We start from the raw sequence: 16,804 nt of genomic DNA on the forward strand, positions 1-16,804 counted from the left end.
TCCCTCACCTTTTCCGCGAACATCACTTTTGAATTTACTCCTGTTTTCATATCTCTGAATGTCTTTAACAGGCAAGTCTCCGTCCAATGAGGGTCAGCCAGTCCTACGTAGTTATTGTAGTTGTAGTTGAGACCGTGTCCTCGCTCGTCTCACCTCTGCGCTGCCACAATGTGTCCGCTGACACTCGGACGAGGTTGAAGAGCTCAGAAGTTGGTTTCGACTCGTTCAGAGAAAAGTTTCACCGCAGGTATGAAGACAACGGAGAGGAATCCATCCGCCGGCAGCTCTACTTTCAGGTAGGAGGTGAAGGAGAGAGAGACATGCTGAAAACCTCCTCACACACACACACACACACACACACGCGCACACACACACACACACACACGCAGACACACACACACAAACACACACACACACACACACACACACACAACGCCCATTCATGTAAATGAAGGAAATAGGAATAACTGATGTAGGCAAGTTTGTTTGTGTAGCACAATTCAGACACAAGGCAGACAATTACATTAAAAGACATCAAGAAACACAACACTGAAACAAGTTAAAGTAGAAGGTTTAAAAGACTACAGAGTAAAAGTCACAGTGCAGTTCAAAGCCTCACACTTGCTTCAGTGAAAGTCTGCAGCGAACAGAAAGTCTTCAGTCTCGATCTGAAAGAGGTGAGTCGGAGCAGACCTGCAGGGTTCTGGGAGTTTGTTCCAGAATAACTGAACGCTGCTGAAGGACAACATAGTTTCATCCTGTTTAACTTTGTTTATATGTGGCGGACCCTGCCACCATTCTAACTTCAAACAGTGTGCCAGGGACCTTATTTTCCTCTGAGAACAGCTTGTACATACAGCTATGGAAAACATAAATATTTCTGAGAATATGTTCAAATTCTGAGTTTGAATTTCTCCTCCTACACTACACGGTGCCCCTGAATTCGCAGGAAAACGGGCATTACTTAGTAATCTGACCTCCTTCCTCTTTCCTCTTGTGCTGCAGTTATCATAAAAGTAAATGTTGGAGTGTTACTCAGAGTTTTCCTTCTAGTTTACACTCAGTTGCCAGTTAATGAGGCACAGCTATGTATGTAAATCGCTCCGTCATGAAGGTTGTAAAGTTTACTGATTTACAGAGGTGGGTTCATTGCAGGGTTAGGAGTTTTGTTTGTAAAAACTTGAATCTGCAGTGTAGTGGAGTAAAATGTACGTGCAGGAAGAGAAAGTTTTGATTAACGTAAAATTACATACTGAAGTAAAGAACAGTAATAGCACTTCAGTAAATGTGCTGAGTTTCCTTCAGTTAGTGATGAAATACTAAGATGTGCATAAATCCTGGGTTTAGTAAAATCATTAAAATCAGCTCCAAACCTGTTTGTTCTCCATCGTCTTCTCACTATTTTATTATTTTATGCGATATCTTTTGCTGAAGCGAGTCGTTCTGATGATTTGAGTTGCCTACATTTCCCCCTCAAATGACTTTCCCATATCTAATTTGTCATGTGTGTAATTGCAGAATGCTACAGATCGGCATGCACGCCTGAATTCATTCTCCACAGCACCTCAGTCTGCCAAGTATGGCATCAACCAGTTTTCTGACCTCTCACAGAGGGAATTCAGAGGTAGGCTTCTGAAATGTTTTTGCTTATTTTATATCTGTCCAGTGAGCATCGTACCCTCTGGATAACTGAGATGAGTCTGCCAACATGCATCTCTTTATCCAGGAATGACTTTGAGCTGTATCTGTCGTCCACAGATCTGTACCTGCGAGCGAGTGCTGACAGAGTTCCTCTCTTCCCTGGACTGAAGACAGAGGGGCTCCCAGCCAGATTTGACTGGAGAGACAAAGGAGTGGTGGCACCAGTCCAGAACCAACAAGCAGTATGATTTACACAGATTGATTATAAATACAGTATACTGTACAGTGAGGACATACTGTAGGTATAGAGTAGACTAAACCTTATTGTCCCTGAGGGGAAATTAGTCTCGGGCACAGCGCTACAATCTGTTGCTTCACATAAAAACATTTGGCACGACACTAGACAGTTGGTTCACATGTAGTGTTTCCCAATAATTACCTAATTTGTTCTGCCACAGCTTCAGAATGAACCGGAAAAACACTTTTTGCACATGTCATAATAACCCAAACCCAATTTTATCACAATAAATGTGCAACAGCAAACAGATACATTATCAGTCTTTTCTTCTGCAGTAATGTTAAGTCTAATGTTAGATAAGTTATTATAAGTTAGTATTATTGCTTTAGCTAATTATTTAACGGTAAGGTTGTAACCAGCAACTTTGACAACTTCACTTTTTCCTTTAATATCTTAAGAGCAGGTTGGCTCATCCGGTTAAAAATGTATAATGTTTATATGATTGAATTATTTACTGCAGCACAGAATAGTTTACAAGAGCATAAAAAGTTTCTTCACAGATGTAGCCTTTTTATTTTGCTCTCAAGGTGCACCGGATAAATGCTTTTTAATTGCATTTTTAAATGTAGAACATTTTCTTCAGGGAGCATGCCCCTGGTACCAGCTGCACTCAACACAACATCCTGTGGGAAACACTCTATAACATAACATCTGATAACATGAAAGAGACATTTGACATTGACGACACAGTGGCTTATTTAAAAAAATGTAACAATGATGATACAAATGGACTGCGAGTGCTAAAGTGTTACTAGAGTTCAGCAGCTTGATTGAAGCCGGTGCAAACAATAGCTTCAAGTGGTTTCTGAGTTGTACTTTGGCACACGAAGTCTTTTTCCTCATGGTGGAAGTTTGTATTCAGAGACGAGGAGATGTTGAGGGTCGTTGCTTTTGTACTTGCTCTTTTGGCTACCTGCTTGTACTCCAGACTCTGTATAGGCTCATATTCCATTGTCCCCATTACCTTCATTGCTGTTTTGTGCATGCTGGCAAGCCTGCCTCTCAGTTTCACTGCTAGATTTGCCAAATCATGCTGTAATTCTGTGTCTAATGATGCTGTCAAGGATTGCACAGTAGAGCATCAGCATTACCTGACTGCCCACTCCACAATGCTGCAATCTCCTTAGAAAGTCGAGTCTGTGCTTTGTTCTGTTGCACACGAGTGTGCGTTTTCTAGCAGAGAACATTGTCTGTGACGAGACGCAGTTGGATGACGTTCCAACAAATTAATTTATAGTTTTTATCAGATAATTTTCTCATTAACAAATAAAGTAATCGGATGATGTCATAACAAACAGCTGTGTAATAGATGACCCAAATGTGTATGTGGGTGTTCATAATATACACAAGTCCTTACAAAATGTACCGTCAAAATGGTGATGTCGGTCTCTTTCTTACTATATATACACATTTTATGATTTCCAGGTAGAAATAATTTAGATCCTCAGCTTTAGGGATGAATATACATTTATTCAAGACCCCATTCAGGCATGTTATCACACACATGCAATTGCTTGGAATGATAATTTGTTGATTTAATTAATATCTACGTCATCTCCCTCATTGAAAAATCCAGAAAATGTATAAAAAATGCAAATATTGTTTGTTTAAGTGAAAATAATTACTGGACACACGATGTCTCCTACTTCTGTTCACATCACACAGTATGATCGGCTTCCAAACCTGTTAAGATATCACAAAACCCTGATTAGATGTGCGCATCTCAAAACAGATTTAAGGTGAACACAAAGATATTTTTCCTTCCAGCAGATGAATTTGAAAAAAAAAAAAAAAGAAAATCCCCAGAGTCAAAGTGAGCACATGTATTATTCTGTCCCGTGACCGTCAAACATCCAAGTGGAGTCAAAGTAAGCAAAGCCCATTTTTTAAGTGGAGGAGGACTTTAATAACGGTCAAGGAAAAGCAGGTGCAAAATGATAAACTGAGCCATTACGTGTGACTTCTGCTAAGAGAGCAGAGTGAACCTGGGGACCACAGACAGGGGGAAGGTTAGTGAGATGGAGTTGCTGCTTGTCCTCGCTGAGGGTTCACTCTCTGCTCCTTTTTGTCCTTTATCTCTTTAGTCACTCAATTTGCTGTCGGGGATGATATTCTCACCATAAAACAGTGGTCCTCAGGGAGAGACATAGCCCATACAGGTTAAAGCCAACTCGATAACATATATTTCACTCCTCTGTATTCAGGTAAAGGCTTACCACTCCGGAGAGATTCTGTACATGAACACACTAACTGACCAATGTGCCCCGCTGCATTTTTTCTGCCCACGTTTCTTTTTTCTTTGCCTCCGTCTATGGACCTGCCCGGGCAGAGCTTCCATAACAGGTATATGGGTAGATAGAACGAAAAATAAAACACAGCACCATGCACAAAACACAAAATCTCAAGCTACTCACATCTCATAAATTCTTCTTGATACAGTTTCCCCTTATCTTGATTCCACTTTTATGACTCAGGGGCATTTCATCGCTTTAAAGGAGGGAGCAGACGGTCCTTATATTTTGTTTACTGGGCACATACTTATCTCCAGTCCAAGCAATAATAACTGATTTTGGTTTCAGTATTGATTTATGTCATGGAACCATATAGAGCAACACAATATTGGATTTTTACACAGGGAATTTATGCTGAGCAAGAGAACCGAGCACGGTCTGATGCTGTTAGGAGGGGATTGTCGGTGCAGGTGTGGAAAAAAAACTGCATTCTTTTGCACAATGAAATACTTTGAGGGAAGTAGTGCAATCTATATCACATATGAAGTTAAAGAGCAAATCTCAGATGATCCTCATCCTTATAGCATAATGTATTAACTGAAGCAGAAATTAGGATTTTCATATGAAACTACAATATGTGTTTTGTATCGTTTCATTTGCTTTGTTGCTCTTCGTTGATTCATTTGAATGTGTTGTCCTGGTCTGCATTAAGGTTGTGTATCTATTGGAAAACTTTAATTGAAGAAAAAAAGAAAGATTTTCCTCAAGACACAGTTTACCTGAGGTGTTTCTGTCAGTAGATGGCAGCAGAAAACAATTAGTCACACTCAAACTGGACCTCATCAGCACGTACAACACGTGCACTCACTGTAGCTTTCTGATCAAAAGGTATTTAAAATTCTATATTTGATGCCAAAACGCCATCAAATCCAAAACTGTTACATATTTTGGCACAATTCTTACAAGTGTAGTTGGTGCTTCACCCACCACTCAAGACCCAAATTAAATTTTGTGTGTTGACACGACTGAAAGAGAGTTTTTGTAATTAATTACAGCTGTAATTTAGACACCAGAGATGGTAGAAATAATGAAGATCTTTTTTTAAAACAGAAATCAAGTCTTTACAACGATAAGCTAAATGACAATATCCCTCTGGGTATCTTAGATTATGACTATTCAGGAGTTTGGTTTCAGTACTGAAGTGTTTTTCAACCTTTGCTTGTTTTTCTTGATTACTGTAATTTTACCTTTTCAGTGTGGGAGCTGTTGGGCGTTTAGCGTGGTTGGTGCCATGCAGTCCGTCCATGCGATTGGCGGCTCGCAGCTGGCACAACTCAGTGTGCAGCAGGTTTTGGATTGCTCCTTTCAAAATGAAGGCTGCCGCGGAGGCTCCCCAGTTCGTGCTCTGAATTGGTTGAAACAAGTATGTTGATATTTTTACACAATTTCAGGTCTTTAACAGAGGCTTCCAGTGAATACACATGTAGATAATACTTCAAGAGATGGAGTGAATATTTCTGTGCTCCGGTAATAACTGTTTATGAAAGACGGGAGCTGTCGGGAGATCCATGCTGTTTTTAATTTAAAAAGAAAAAGTTAAAGTAATGTCGTGTATTTTAATCGGAGAGATATGCAGTGGCAATGAGCAAAAAAAGACTCGTCTATGGTCAAAAATGAATTAGAAAACTGGCTGTGCCAAGGTCTTTAATAAACAAGATGAGTGGATATTTTGTATTCAGATAACATACCAACTGAGATGAAATATTTTCTGTCTAGACCAGAGTGAAATTGGTTCCTCAGTCAGAGTATCCCTACAAGGCCAAGACGGGAATCTGCCATTTTTTCCCCCAGTCACATGGTGTTGTTGCTGTGAAGAACTTTACTGCCCACGACTTCAGGTAAAAGACACGTTTGTGCACGTTGTCCATGCAATAAAGGCAAAAAATTAACAATGCTACATTTGTGTAAAAGCACATGAAATTTTAATGTAGTTTTCACAACATACCAAGGACAGAGGGGAGGGAAAGGGGATTGGCCCTGTGCAGTGACAGACCACAATGTTTACTGCGTCAACACAGACGCGGATTGCTCTGTAGCACAGAGGCCGAAGTGACTGACCCACAGTTACCTTGAGTTAAAGCGAATCAGATTGTCTTTATTTGATATTGTACAGGGTTGTGACTGACACGCACGTATAAGCAAAGTCTGTTTTTGTTGTTTTGCTGTCAGAGATCCTATAAATGTTCTTATTGGTACGTTTCTCCAGAAAACAACCTGAAGGACAGGGGTCGCAGGCTGGGAAACTAACAAAGCACTGCACAAATCAACAAAAGGGTCAAAACAAACTGGTCCCTCAGTGTCTAAAAGGTGGCGGTCTAAACACACAGCCACCCACTAATTCTATCAAAATGATAGACAAACAAAAGGATTGGACCCAAAAACCAAAGGTGAAGCAGAAGTCACTGAACAGGGGGAAACAAAATGTATAGAAACTGGCCAAAAGAAAAAAATCTCAAACACACACACTGACCACAGAGAGCCAACTGAAGGTGTCGACTCCCTGAAGACACACAACCAACTGAGCAGGAGAACTGCAACCTCCTTATCTGGTCTCCCAGCTGACTGATTGCAGCCAGCTGAGGGAGAACATCACAGGTGCACCCAGTAGCTCCTGATGACCTGAGACTTAGAGCTTGAGAGATCTCTGGTCACATCAGGACCTCAGGGAATCTCTGATCTCTGTCCATAACACTTACATACAGCTTGCAATGGATTGAGATTTTTTATTATAACATTTTGCAATATAATTCTTATTTTTGATTATTCTTAAGCAGAGCCTAAGAGTTTACGAAAAGTGAAAGTGCATTATTTTTCCAACCTAGTAACTGTCAATGTCATGTTACCGCTAAGAGACCTTCTTACCTCAACTATCCACTGATCCAGTATAAGAATTTGCCTCTTGACCTTCCCCCGTCGCCAGAAAGGTCAGAGTGCTGGTTCATTGAGTCCATCAAGCTGCTGGAATTGGGCACTTCTCCAGGGTGGAGACTCAGGGGGTCATGGAGTTGTCTTAACCTTCTGGTGACGGGGCTCCTAAGCCAGGACTTTACTGCCACACAGCAAAAGACAAACAGCATCATAAAGTTTGAACAAGACAAGACCTCACCTCACCATGACTAAGGGGGTTAAAAATGGCTTTATTCAATAACATTTTGGCGCAGAGCTAAACTCCATGGCCCATATGTCATGAGGCTGGCAGAGGAGGCCATCACACTCCCAGCGTGGAATCAGCTGGTGGAAGGAAAAGATGAGGTTGCTGCGTATGTGCAGCAGAGAGAATAAGGAAAATGGCAAATTTATGAATGAGGAAAGGGCAATAGCTGGTCAGAAATTGACTCACTGATTGGACGAATAAGATGAGGATGAAAGTGTAGAGAGGTGAGATGCTGATCCGGAGAAAAATGTGCCAAAATAGGCCCAATAATTACTTCCATACAGTGTAAATCGTAATACATTTCACAACCCGATGAGTTAACGGTCCAGTTTACATAAAAATGCCACAAAAAACAGGCAGTCTTGCTGCCTCAAGAGTACATTTTTCTGTTGTTCTTCCTCAGTGGTCAAGAAGAGGCCATGATGGGTCATCTGGTGGAGCACGGTCCCTTGGCTGCTATCGTGGATGCTGTCAGCTGGCAGGATTACCTGGGTGGAATCATCCAGCACCACTGCTCCAGCCAACGGTCTAACCATGCTGTCCTGGTTGTTGGATACAACACTTCTGGTACATGCTGTCACTACCGTAGCAGGAGAATGGATAATAATTTAAAGGAAGAAAGCAGGGTTTTGATATTTTACTTGAGCTGACATTTTTCCTTTTTAGGTCGAAAAAAGGTTTTGTAAAACGAAGCAATTTTATGCTGCACTAGGCAGCGAGTGTTTGGGTGAAAATATGACAGCCCCCGTCACAAGTTAGTGCTGCAACAGAGCAGAGCGTCTCATGCTTCCTAATGAAGTGCTAAAAGAAGAGAAAACTGTAACAAGCTATTAAGCTTTTTATTGAGCCCCAAAATTATAATCATGGTATTATTATTGCTCCAATTATTATATTAAGTAAATTATCTGCACGAGTCCTGTGAAAATGAAGGTGTCATAATTTGGTCATTGACATGCCTTATTCAGTCTTGTTAGAAGATATCAGCACTCATCCCTAAAAGAAATCCTTGAACAAAGTAGAAAGATGTTAACATCTAACGCCACTGGCAAAGTAATTCTGTAGTTAAAAGATAATTAAAATTTAAAAGGAACTCATTGTTATTACAGTGTATAGATTTGACATTAATTCCTCTTTTGCCTTCTTTGTCCTGTTGGTCCTAATTTGGTGCGGGATGATCGATGAGCAGCTGGGTCGGTAAACACGAGACTTCTGTGTGCACTTTTAAACGTTATGTCACAAGATTTCTAAGTATAGAAGTTCTGAGTATTCACAGAGAAACTTTGTGTCCCAGGTTCAAAATGCAGCGTGAAAAGATGTTATTTTAACAGCGGTTACATCTCCAGAACGTTATATTGCTGCTGCCTCGCTGTTTGTTTTCTCCACATAGTTCACACACGTCAGTATGTTATATTTCTTAACATTAATTATTTCACACACCCTTGTGTTTTTTTGGGTATTACACAAGGATTATGTAACAGTTTAAAGTGGTTGCAGCTGCAGTACGTACACACACACACACACACACACACACACACCCAATGCCCCTTTACCCTGTAAATAATTAATCCTTGAAATACACGTTGTCTGTTTTTAGGGGATCTTCCATACTGGATTGTGCAGAACTCCTGGGGAACCACATGGGGGAATGAGGGTTATGTTTATATAAAAATCGGTGGCAATGTTTGTGGTAAGTATGATCTCTGCCTCTGGTGATTTTCTGTTTATATCTTCCTTTAGTTTGGTGTCTGTATGTAGCTGTGCCCACTATCCCCTCAGGGATTAATACAACATCCTTCTTCTATGCTCTTCCCAGGTATTGCAGATTCTGTGGCAGCAGTATCTCTTTGACAAGATCTTGTGTATTTTTGTCTCTTCTCTTGTCTTGTGTATGTGACTGTGTGACTGTGTGTGTGTGTGTGTGTGTGTGTAAGATTTAAATCACCTTTTTGCTGGCAAATCTCACTTTAAATAATGTTTTTTTATTGAAATGTCACAATTGTACATCACTAAAACAAAATAAATCACTTTACATGCTGATGAATGTTGGATCATACATGAGAAATCAACACACACAACACACAAAAAATGTCATAATAAGTATAGATGAACTGTACAAAAAAAGTATCTTATTAAATATATAAGCTAGATACATATTATATGTGATATGGCTCATAAATTTATGTATACAGCGATCACATCAATCACTGCATAAATACATAACAAAATTGATTTTACAGCATACTATACAAACATTATCACACAACTACATTATTAACATTATGTACACATTATTTGGCCTCCATTTTATAGTGTCACTTTGCAAATTTTTCTATTTTAGAGGTTTATTGTCTTTTTATGTGCTCCCTCTTGCATCAAAACCACATCCCAGTAATCCCTCGCAGACACCTTCCCCATGCTGACATGAAGGATAACGCTGTTGTAAAAAATCCATCATCCCGACCAGTTTGATCACTGCTCTCACCGATCTATTTGCTTTCAGGTCAGTCGCAGTGAATTTGCATAATTTTATTGGAAAACATCTAAGCAAATCCTATCAAGGAGCCATCTGCTTTACTTTGTGACCAGTCAAGATTAGAGATTAGAGTAAAATAGTGTAATTTGGCCATTTGATTTATTCAGGGTCAGACGCTGCGTCACAAGTTTCTGTACTACGGCCTGATGAAACTAATGAGCTTGTAATTTTCTATTCTCTTCTCTGATAACATAATTTGAGGGTATTTGCTTTTAGTGTCAGATGAGATGAAAAAAGATGTTTTTCACCTTTTTTGACATTAAAATTAAGATTTTCTTTCATATTTCTGTATTTACATGTCACAATCCCAATAAGATATACTGAAAGGCCCACCCAGTATTACCATCATGCTATCTAATGCCTCTTATGTAATTTCTGTGTTTATGTACATTTTCAGCCATTTTAAATGGTCCGTCCTTGTGCCATGTTTCACTACATCTTTTTTTTACCTGAAAAAACCTGAAGGTAGTAAGATGCAAGATGCTTCAAAACTACAGCTTATTTCCGTTATCATCATATGTAGTATTTGAGTATTTTGTGCAGATGTATAGACTTTCTCAGGTACATCAACCTGATGTCATGCATATCTGAAAACTGTGTTCGTAACGAAATATTGCATGTTTTGATGGCCACCTATTCATCCATGCGCCTGTCACCAAATCTTTTTTTTTAGCTGTGCAGGGGATCTGTTGTGAGGTCAGTTACAGTGAAAGGCAGGAAGCCAGGACAGACGTCTCCTAGTCTGAGTCTTCACTGCTGCAGTAGGAGCTGTCGCAGCATTCGGCCATGTAGAGGAACGTGTGAACGTTGGGATTCAGCTTGGGCACCCAGTGGCGAGGCACCAGGAACGTTGCCAGGTTGAACAGATCCACAAACACTTTGTAGCGGTCACTAAAGGGAAAGAAAATCATTAATTCAATGTAGAACTTGTGCACTCTGCAATATAATTAGGCATCTGTTGCAGATTGTACTCTCAGAAGGACAAAATCAAACTGCTGCTAAAACTTAATGTATATTATGAATTAAGAACTTGTGTCGTCGCTTCTTTTAAAATGAACTTTAAGTATAGTTTGTGCCTGTCAGGGAGAAGTGACCACATGACAGGTCAATTTAGATAAGCACAGTGTAGCAGTTCCCTGTCCTTATCTGAATAACAAGCTCTGAAGTGTTTAAGATGCTTGCAGTGTAAAGTGTTTAAACAGTAAGTTAAAGTTTGTAGCATACGATACCTGACAGTGGATCTCAGGTAGTGGTAGCCAGATGAGCCCCCTGTGCCAGCTTTGCTGCCAATCATACGATGCACCATGCATACGTGATTGTCTAAAACAAAAGACAGAAAATATCCGTTGTGGTATGAGCAATGTTTTGGCTCTGCATGTTTCATTTGAGCTGTTAAGACACGACTGAGACAAAGGTGAGTAAACAATGTATTTCATGGGAATAGGTTGTTGGATTGACGAGCAGCCGTAGAGGAAGGAAGAATATTTTTCTGCCTCTGAGGTGCTGAACTAACTTAAGCTCTGTAACTCCCGTCAGTCCAGCTCTGCCCTTGGGCAAAACTTTTAAAGCAGTGGTTTCTTGTAGAAATTTGTATTCTCCCCCCTCCCCATATTTTTCGGTACTTGTTCACTGGTGCGTCTATGTAGCAACTGACAAAGATGATCCAGTACGTACATCTCCATTTTGTCATGAGGGTGTCGATATCCATGAGGGATGTGAGCAGCTGGAAAGGAACCTGGAACCTCGGCTCTTCCCTAAAAAGGTAAAAGAAGATGTTAGTGAATGAGGATAGCTTGTACAGGTGTGTGAAAATGTGTCTTGGTGGGGTTCATAGCACTTGTAAAACAAGAGCAGCTGCCGCCTGCTGACTACAGCAATGCAGTTAACATGTCTTACCCATCAGTCTCTCATTAATTATCACCATGCCGCGACTGCTACATGACTCTGTTTGCTCTCATAGCTTTAATGAGTGTCATGTCACCTTGTGCCCTAACCACACAGGTTTTAAAAGCCTGGTTATAACACCTTTTGGTGAATCTGACAACGGGTGAAACTGCTGTGTTTTACAGCTGTTATATTGTTGGTTTCACATGACCTGGATGGTTCATGGGAGTTTCAGAGAAGGGCAGGTGACATGGAAATTTTAGGTGGAAAGAATAAATAAGTAACCTTGCCTCGGGAAAATAAACCCACTGAGCTGCTCTTAAGTAAGACGTTAAACCTCCGGCTGGCCCAGCGGTCAACAGTAGGAGTCTGTGTGTTTACTGTGTAGCTCTCGAGTGTCGAAATGTATGAATATGAAGCTGAAGCAAATATTGCACAGATACACTGTGCCAGAGTTTAGCTGGACAAGAGTGAGGGAGCGTTTTAAAGATCACATACCTGTAGAAGTAGATCATCAAGGCACCTTGGAGAGCCTTGTAGGAGAGCCGCCTCTCACCTTGTGAGCAAAATTGAAAATATATTAAACAGATGATCTTTATTCATCTAGTTTTAAGAGCTAGAGCCTAAACGTTAAAAAATAAAGTTCACAAATATAAAACATTAGTTAAATCTGGACTACAAACATATCTAGCGCCTCAGAATGTGTTTTGAGGGTGAATGTTGTTCCTCTTGTTAGCAAAATGACCAAAATGTAACCACTGCCATCCCTGCTCTCCGCTCCTTAGTAGCAGAGTGTGCAGAGGAAACTGGGTTGTTAAGATGAACATGTTAGTGTAGTCTGTTCTTATCTGACTAACATCTACAGTATCTTATCTCTCTAATCATTTAGCCTTTGCTGGTTATTTCGGGGATGCACAAATGTCAGGTTTTTTTTTATAAGATGACTTTTCTCTTGACATTCACTAAGATGAAAAGGCTTTATTAGGCTTCATTATTCTTTGTCCTGTTTTTCACACTGTTCATTGTGTCCTAATCATCTCCTAATCATGTATTTTAAAATGGCCCTGCCTGTAGTGGACTGTAAAAAAACATGAGAAAACCCTGCCTGAATAAACTTAGTCTGCTGAATAAAATGTAAAGGTTACTACTTTAACACACAGTTATAAAAAGACAGTTGTAGAGTGAAGAGTAGGAAGATAACTGGATTTTAAAAATAAATTTGAATTAGAAATGTCACATTAAAGGTTAAGGCATCCTGCAACATGTCCTCATGGAGGTGTACATGGGTGTTTATGTTGGTTGGCTTGTGAGGGGAAGGGACGTTGGTCCCATTGGGCCCCCCTGTTAAAAATTAACAAATCACCTACTGCAAACAGGATTATGACAACTGATCAGTCAGATTTTTCAATTTGTAGAGATCCCTCACCTTTGCTAAGGAGATGGTCATGACGCTTCTCATCAAACAGAGAAGTGAACAGCTCCTTCTGTTTGACCAGCTCAGCCATCATTTCCTCCTTGTCCTCAGAATCTGGCATTTTCTTAACAAGAAAATAATAAAATAAAATAAAATACAACCCGTAAATAAAAATGCAGTTTCTGTCAATCATCTGTGCAGTCCAGAGGGAGCGAAGAAAGTTTGCTGGAATCATCTCTTACCTCGATTTTCTCCCTCTCCTGATTCAACCCATCAAATATATTGATTTCCAGCCTTTCCCAGAAATTGAATCCATCCGCCTCCAAGCCAGGAGTTCTCTCCAGCCATTCCTGAGAAGAACAGCACGAGATTTATATCACATCCATAGATGACTTATCCAGAGCAAGACACAGAAAAACACAATGTTGAATAACATACGATAGAATTCAATTATGCTGGCTTCTCTTTCTAATTATATCTTGATTAAATTAGAAATACGTTGTGCAGGTGTTTGTAAAACATACCTCGACTAGTTTTAAGAGTGTTGGCTCCTGTTCAGTGGCGAGCAGCGTCTCACTGTCACGACCCTTGAAGTTGTCCCTGTAGTGGCGTCTGTTGTAAGGAACCCTCTGGTTGTCCGGGACCCCGATTTTGTTCTCCAGGACCCGAAACTGAAGGCTTTGGAATCCAGAGGCTGGAGCCAGGTATTCCCTACAGACAAACACACACACACAACAACAAGTAAGCGTACATGCACACAACACAGGCCAGAGTGCAATATCAAGGAGGAGTGCATCTTATAAAAATTTTAGCCCTGAAGCAGGGAGGGCCAGAAGTTATTTATAGGCTTACCTGAAGTCGAAAAAGTCCAGGGCAGTCATTGTTTCCAAAACCGCAAACTGGTCGACCAGCAGTCTGAAGATCATCACAATCCTGTGAATGCGAGTGTTGACTTTGAGCATATTGCGTTCGTCTCTGACCTGGAGGAATAGTAGAGCATTTAAGGAAATTATTACTAATCATAGCACAGCCTGTAAGTACATATCCTGACACCGGAAAACAAAATCTAATTACTGAGCTGATTACACTTTTAGAGTTTTTGCATCATTATTTCTTCAACCCAACGTGTCTCTGCTGGGGGGGGAAGTAAATTTAATTTTGAACACGAGCCAAGGTGATGCAGAAAATGTTTTATTTATTCATAACTGAACTCCAAAGCCAGTCTGATTGAAAAAGACAAAGCATTCCTATCAGAACTTGTCTAGTTTTCTCTGTGATGATTTTGTTGATTGTTCATGTATTTAATGATATAATACAGGATTTAAATCTCCAACACTGACAGCTCACATCTGATAGATCTGAATTAGTGGTACTAACATGAAAAAAGAACGTGATTACATAAGATTAGTTCACTCACGTGTCCACTGATAAAGATCTCTCGCACGGAGTCGAGTTCAAACAGAATCTGTTTGAACCACAGTTCATAGGCTGAAATTGAACACAAATAACATTTTAGTATTATGTAACGAGGCAAACGAAAAGGTCAGTAAGCACCCATTTATAATTACACTGCAAAAAATACACATTTTAACTAGTAAAGTAAGTAAAACATCTGCTTCTTCATTGAAATCATTTTACTTTTGATCTTTTTTTGGATTCCAGGTAAGTCTTTTTTTTTTCTTCTAAATTTGAAACGAGCAAAAAAAATAATACTAACTTTTAATTCCAAACAAGTTGAATTACTGAAACAACAATTTTTATTTCTGTGAGCCAAGTAGAAAAAAATGCTCTTGAATATACACAAAGCTGCAGTAGTTTTACCTTGATGGGTGACAATGAAGAGGTGCTCATCATGAATCTTATTACCCTTCACTTCACTCTGCAGCACCTGGGCTGACACTATTTTGTCGAGCTGGCAGATGAAAAGAAAATTCAGCACCTCACACAAATTTGAAAACAAATCTAAATTCCAGTAATTCTCTTTCTTTTAAATACGCAGACAGATGTGTTAAAAGGAAGTGATTTTCTCTACCTGCAGGTAGTCTCCATAGATGATTCCTCCTTTACTGGCCTTGTTAACCCCTGTCTGAGAGGCATCCTCCTCTTCCTCTGTCGTGGGAGGCTTGTTTTTGAATAACCTGCAGTGCGAAGAGAAAAGGCCTTTTGTTACTTGGTCATTTCTCCTCGTCAGTATTTCTAATGAATTGTCAGAAGGCTGCATTTGATTTAACTTAAACAAAAGTTTAATAGAAGTGTGGAGGGAAAAAAAATCCTTCAGAGCCCTATTTTAGGTGCAGTAACAATTTGAACGTACAAATGCCTCTTCTCAAAGTACGGACATCCACTCATGACTTTTCCAAATCAGTTGCAGCAACGATGTGTTCTTCTTCCTCGACTAATATTTACTAAGATTGTCTTCAAAGCAATCCAGATTTTTAAAGACTCACCTCATCCAATCATTCATGAGGATGCAGTCACCATCCGGCCCGCCTCTATTTGCCCCATGGAGCTGTTGTTTATCTCGAACTAGGACCACCTTCTGGACTCGAACCTTGACCTGCTAAAAGTACGGTCACAGGACCTTTTTCAAATAATACAATGAAAAACAACAAATGCCAAATACACACTACTTTTAAGCAAAACATCAGACTGAAATAGATTATAACTCAAGAACCTTCAAACTATCAGAACAAATATTGTGGTCATATTGTGGTCTTTGCTGTGGACGTTGCTGTCTCAGGGTTTCTTCACATTGTTTGCTCTCAAGGATTTGCTGTTTATATCTGTATGTACTGTCTGTTACAAATAGCGAAGTTGGTTACGTAAACGTCTGACTGAGAGGAGTGGGATTCTCATGTGTATATTGGCATCGCAGACTTTGTTCCAGTTGGCAAACCTGATATGCACTTTCTGTCTTTTGTATTTCGCCATGCCAAGTTTCTAATCAATACATTTAATTTTAAAAAAGACGAAGAAAATGTGGAAAAATCAATGCTGTGAAAAGATGAGCTTCTTTTCAACCACAAACTCTTGAGAGGTTTGATTATTGTTTGATTAAGGACACATCCTGAAATTAGACAGAAAAATCACAGAAAAATGTGGGTGAAATGGACTGTTACTTTTGTTAATGTTATTATTTTTTGATCAGGAACTCTTATTTTCACGGTCTTTACCCACTGCAGAGACAGAGACACTTAGTCAGAAGCATAACAACTGTGAGTCATAATAAGAAACATAATGTAAGGTCTCTGAGTATCGTTGATGCCTCACTATGGGTCATTGGACTCATCTGTAAATATTTGCAATTTGGTTAATATTTTATTCAGCCTCAGTGAGTTACCATCATTTGAGACGTGTTCCAAGGCCACTGAGAGCGAGTGGACAGCACATATGTTCTTAGTGAGCTGGTGTTGTTTGTTCCTGTGACAAACCACATAAACATACAAACCTTTAGAGCTGACCGTCCGAAGCATTTTGGGAACTGAGAATGTCCTTCCTGTCAGGACGTGTTAACAGCTGTGTTATTCCCTCAGATAATTACAGGGTTGTCTCTTCCTACCACCTGAACCACAACACACTGTCAGTCACA

At 39.9% G+C, this 16,804-nt stretch overlaps 2 protein-coding genes across 3 annotated transcripts; one reads left to right on the top strand and one right to left on the bottom strand.

Annotated features, from left to right (window-relative positions):
- ctso (cathepsin O) lies at positions 1–9,425 on the top strand. The gene is made up of 8 exons (XM_073486714.1): positions 1–296; positions 1,519–1,624; positions 1,759–1,883; positions 5,426–5,593; positions 5,947–6,068; positions 7,788–7,951; positions 8,979–9,071; positions 9,198–9,425. Exons 1-8 carry the CDS (start codon positions 87–89, stop codon positions 9,230–9,232), a joined length of 1,023 nt encoding a protein of 340 aa, XP_073342815.1. The 5' UTR covers positions 1–86; the 3' UTR covers positions 9,233–9,425.
- On the bottom strand, positions 9,344–15,682 carry tdo2a (tryptophan 2,3-dioxygenase a). Of its 2 annotated transcripts, none has more exons than XM_073486713.1 (12): positions 15,663–15,682; positions 15,248–15,353; positions 15,037–15,127; positions 14,633–14,703; positions 14,068–14,195; positions 13,740–13,926; positions 13,458–13,565; positions 13,228–13,339; positions 12,300–12,357; positions 11,592–11,671; positions 11,147–11,237; positions 9,344–10,808 (listed from the first exon to the last, which is right to left on the bottom strand). In XM_073486713.1, exons 1-12 carry the CDS (start codon positions 15,677–15,679, stop codon positions 10,655–10,657), a joined length of 1,203 nt encoding a protein of 400 aa, XP_073342814.1. In that variant the 5' UTR covers positions 15,680–15,682; the 3' UTR covers positions 9,344–10,654. The 2 variants fall into 2 exon arrangements, with proteins under 2 accessions (XP_073342814.1, XP_073342813.1); XM_073486712.1 differs by lacking the exon at positions 15,663–15,682 and adding an exon at positions 15,530–15,634.
- Between the last annotated feature and the right edge of the window lie 1,122 nt (positions 15,683–16,804).

The sequence above is a fragment of the Pagrus major genome, chromosome 18 (genome assembly GCF_040436345.1).
Source record: "Pagrus major chromosome 18, Pma_NU_1.0".
Classification (NCBI taxonomy): domain Eukaryota; kingdom Metazoa; phylum Chordata; class Actinopteri; order Spariformes; family Sparidae; genus Pagrus; species Pagrus major.

Coding starts and splice junctions, on each gene's coding strand:
- ctso (XM_073486714.1), top strand. CDS start 87: ATGAGGGTCAGCCAGTCCTACGTAGTTATTGTAGTTGTAGTTGAGACC. Junction 1,884..5,425: donor CAGTCCAGAACCAACAAGCA/GTATGATTTACA, acceptor TTACCTTTTCAG/TGTGGGAGCTGTTGGGCGTT. Junction 9,072..9,197: donor AATCGGTGGCAATGTTTGTG/GTAAGTATGATC, acceptor TGCTCTTCCCAG/GTATTGCAGATTCTGTGGCA.
- tdo2a (XM_073486712.1), bottom strand. CDS start 15,564: ATGAGTGGATGTCCGTACTTTGAGAAGAGGCATTT. Junction 15,354..15,529: donor TACTTTGAGAAGAGGCATTT/GTACGTTCAAAT, acceptor TTCGCACTGCAG/GTTATTCAAAAACAAGCCTC. Junction 11,672..12,299: donor TTGATGATCTACTTCTACAG/GTATGTGATCTT, acceptor TTACCTTTTTAG/GGAAGAGCCGAGGTTCCAGG.